Here is a 3,630-nt window from a genome sequence, read left to right as displayed (position 1 = left end):
TGGCTCGCGCGGCTGTTCGGTTTGTGCTTTGGAAGGGGAGCTGAGGGCCCGGGTAAGCGGGGTAAGTGCGGTCGGGCACACGCAGATAAAAACGCCTGGCTCCGCGCGGGGAGCGCCTTGTCTACGCAGAGACGAGTACTACTATTTTTTTATTATTTTTCTTTCGGTAGTAGAGCTGAGGTTTCATTCTATCATTAAAAAAAAAAAAAAACACAAAGAAACCCAAACCAAACAACCAACAAATCAAAAAACAGTACCAACAGCAAAAACATCCAGGTTAAAGCGATGCAGCTGAAGACTCTTTCAGCCAGAATTGCCTTCAGGACTTTTCAGGGGGGAGGACAAGAAACACGGATTCTTTCTGTTGCAGAGGTTGTAACAAACCTTACCCATTTCTGGGATTCAGCCTTGGAGTTTTGCATCCTTTTGCCTTGGGTTTGTTTTGGTGCGTTTTTTTCCCTTTTAATAGACAGGGATCGCATGGCTTTTTGCAGATATGAGGGCTTACGAAGCTGCTCAGTAATAACGCCCGCATGTGTCAGGGGAGGTTAACTTTCAACGTCAACAAATTTTTAAACTTAATTTCAACCCTGTGTTGCGCTTCTCCCTGGACGTGGGCTGTTGGTAGCGCGTGCGGGAGGAGTGCCACGCAGTGTCTCAGCTCTGGCTGTACCGAGTAATCTGGCCATTTCCAAGTCATGAAACCAGTGAAAGCAGAGGATAGTTACCTATTAGAAATGACTGGTTTTGGCAAGGACCTTTACAGCCCATCCAGTGCCTGTTGAAACGAACAGAAAAACTCTCACTGGTAATGACTCATGTCCGTGGGCTTCAGACCAGGATGCCGGTGCGTGGCATTGGAAAGCGTCTGGGGCTGATCCCGAGCAGCGCACTCCGGTAGGTAACCCTCCTGCACTCCCCAGGGTTTGTGGAGGGCGGGGGATAAGGTGGAGAGTGGCAGCAGAGAACAGCTAGCGGGATTACAGCTTGGTTTAAGCGTGCTTGCCAATTATTAATAGTCTTGGATGTACGTTCTTTAGGGTTTTTAAATGTCATTGACCTTTAATTAATTACTAGTGGCTTAGTCTGTTGCTGTCTGCTAGTCTGATGAAGCAGCCGACTTGCAGCTTTTGTTTCCGTGTTAATGACTATTGTGACAGTATCTCGGGGTGTACGATGTCTGTTTTGAAACTTCCAGATGATGGAGTACTTGTGTGCGCTAGTTACAGGCTTACTCAGTAATAGACTCATCTGGGAACATACGGATTAGCTGGTTGCCAGATTTCCCGGCCAGAAGGGACCTTGTCTATCATCTGTTCTGATCCCTTGCTTATTATAGGCCATGGGATTTCACAAGTGAATTCTGTATCAAGCGTGTAACTTCTGTGTGGTCTTCACCTGCCATTAAAGACAGGCTCCATCCACAGCAGGAGTTCAAGCATGTTCTAAACTGCCTAGCGGCTCACAGGCTTGAGCTCTGAATGGGTGAGTAATATCTACCACTTCAAATGTCTGTAATTAGGATGAGAGCTATTTTGGTCTATCAAAATACGCTTTTGCATATAATGCTTATTAAAATGCATCAGGTGAATTATACTGCTTGTGGCACACGTACTGGCAGAGCTGCCTTCTCCTCGTTGCATGAGGGTGAAACCCTGTCAGGGGCCCCTCAAAGTGGCTTTGGACTTGCCGTTGGAAAGTTCTTTTGTTCTCTCTGAGCTGTGGTGCAAATCCAATACCATGGTTTCTGCTGGTTTCTTCTGCTTTTCTGAATTTGCCTGTCGTGCAACAGTTAGATTCTGGTGGGGCTTTCTGCCTTACCCTGCCATGGCTTTCTGCAGAAAGAGGAGAAAATGCTTTGGGTCCCATCTGGACTTCTCAGCTCTGCGTAGAGTTGGGAAGGTGGGCTGCCTCTGCTACCCCATGGCGTGCTGATGGCCATTGTGGCTTCCCATTAGAGGTACCTTGTAAGATGGTTCCCGCTGTTTTTCCCCCTTGGACGAACCTTGCTGCAGAGCCTGCATCAAAGCAGCCAGGGTGATGTATCACCACCTCTGTGTGAGCAGATAGCTAAGACTTTTGGAGCGTGTCGAAATGGCATAGGGCAGTGGGTATTACGGTACCTAAGAGAGCTCCTCCAAAGATAGCACAGTTAATTAATGCAGGTATGACAGCACGTTCTGTTGTTGTAGCTGCAAGTTTTCTTCTAAAATTCCTCCTTCCACCACTGGTTAGCTGCAGATACTGTGGATACTGACCTCCAGGGACCCTGCCTGAGACTTGTCTGTCTGTCTGCAGGGACTGGACAGTAAGGAGGAGTACTGCTGATTTTGCATCCTCCACTGACACTACTGGAGTTGGATTAGCTTCAAATGTTTCATATGTGGTTGAAGATTAAAGAGGTAACAACATCTGTACAACGTGGCCCTCTGGCAGTGTCCTGCCAAAGAAGTATCGCAGCCTGGTGTCACGCTGTTGCGGGGGACAGCCCTGACTCTGTGAGAGTCAGGAGGGGAAAACACGGACAACAAGGGGGAAATTGGGGAGACAGTTTTCTAGCTTGCTTGGTTCCCCTTCCCCACAGCTGGGGACCAGTGTGGCATGTGGATGAACTAGGACCTCATGGAGAGAAAAAAGCCAGTCCTGCTTCGCCAAACCTCTGGCTGCAGCACTAAGGTAGAGATGGGCAAGCTTAGGTACTGGCTCTGCTTTTACCGTGGTCTTCACACGTGCTAATTTATCTTCCATATTAATGTGCCTACGCTGTTTCTGGTGCTTCAGCTGACTCCCGTAACACTGGTTGTAATGTGTATGTTTACAACCTGCAAGGATGCACTGGAGAACACCAGAGGGAGAGAAAGAGAAAACAACAAAGGCAGCGGGGAAGAGAGGAAATCTGGCATGTTGCTGCTGAACTATGAGGCTTGTCTAAAAGGAAAATTGGCATATGTCTGCTCTCTCTGTTCCAACACCTTCCTGAATTTGTATAGAGTGTTACTTGTTCCTTCTCCAAAGTAGATACAAACTCTTTCAGAGATGTGCCTAGTATTAGAAACTTCATCTGCATTTGAAAACACAGCTAGCATCTGCATAGCTTGTTCTTTGCAATTAGTTTTTTCTCCAGGTGCCCTGATACAAATTTTAGAGGGGTTGTTTTTGCCAACCTTCTGAATGGATTCATCCTCAGACTGTAATTGATCCAATGACATATTACCCTCCAGCTAGCTAGAGCAAGCCCAGAAGAGCCATTGCGGGCATCCTTCGTTTAAAATAGAACACAGGAAAAGTATGTGAGAGCATTACTAAGGTAGGCACAGCAGATTTCCACTGCAGAGAGGGAGGTCTTCCTTTCCTTTTGGAAGCTGGCAGGAAGAAATGCTGCTGCTGTTTAGAGCCACTCTGTTAAAGGGAGGAAAAATATTAATGATCCTGTGCAGGAAAGCTTGTCACAAAATCGAAATACTGAAAATCACCAAAGTGATAATACAAAGTAGAACGCTTACCAAGGAATTGTCTCTGTTTGTCATCCTCGCTGTATCGGTCCACTCGGTGCTGTGCTGTAGTTATTCCTCAGTTCCCTTACCATGATGCACCCCTTCCCACAGCAGAGTGTCTTATCTTTCTCTCTCT

General features: G+C 47.0%; 1 protein-coding gene across 1 annotated transcript in view; it reads left to right on the top strand.

The window, feature by feature from the left end:
- Positions 1–841: 841 nt before the first annotated feature.
- Positions 842–3,630, top strand: part of MARCHF3 (membrane associated ring-CH-type finger 3) — a 75,074-nt gene continuing 72,285 nt past the window's right edge. Inside the window, exon 1 of the mRNA XM_009648959.2 lies at positions 842–897. Within this exon, the coding sequence (XP_009647254.1) occupies positions 842–897 (56 nt within the window). The remainder of the gene's footprint in view (positions 898–3,630) is intronic.

Source organism: Egretta garzetta, unplaced genomic scaffold (genome assembly GCF_000687185.1).
Source record: "Egretta garzetta isolate BGI_Z169 unplaced genomic scaffold, ASM68718v1 scaffold541, whole genome shotgun sequence".
Lineage (NCBI taxonomy): Eukaryota > Metazoa > Chordata > Aves > Pelecaniformes > Ardeidae > Egretta > Egretta garzetta.
This window is presented reverse-complemented; position numbering and strand designations above follow the sequence as displayed.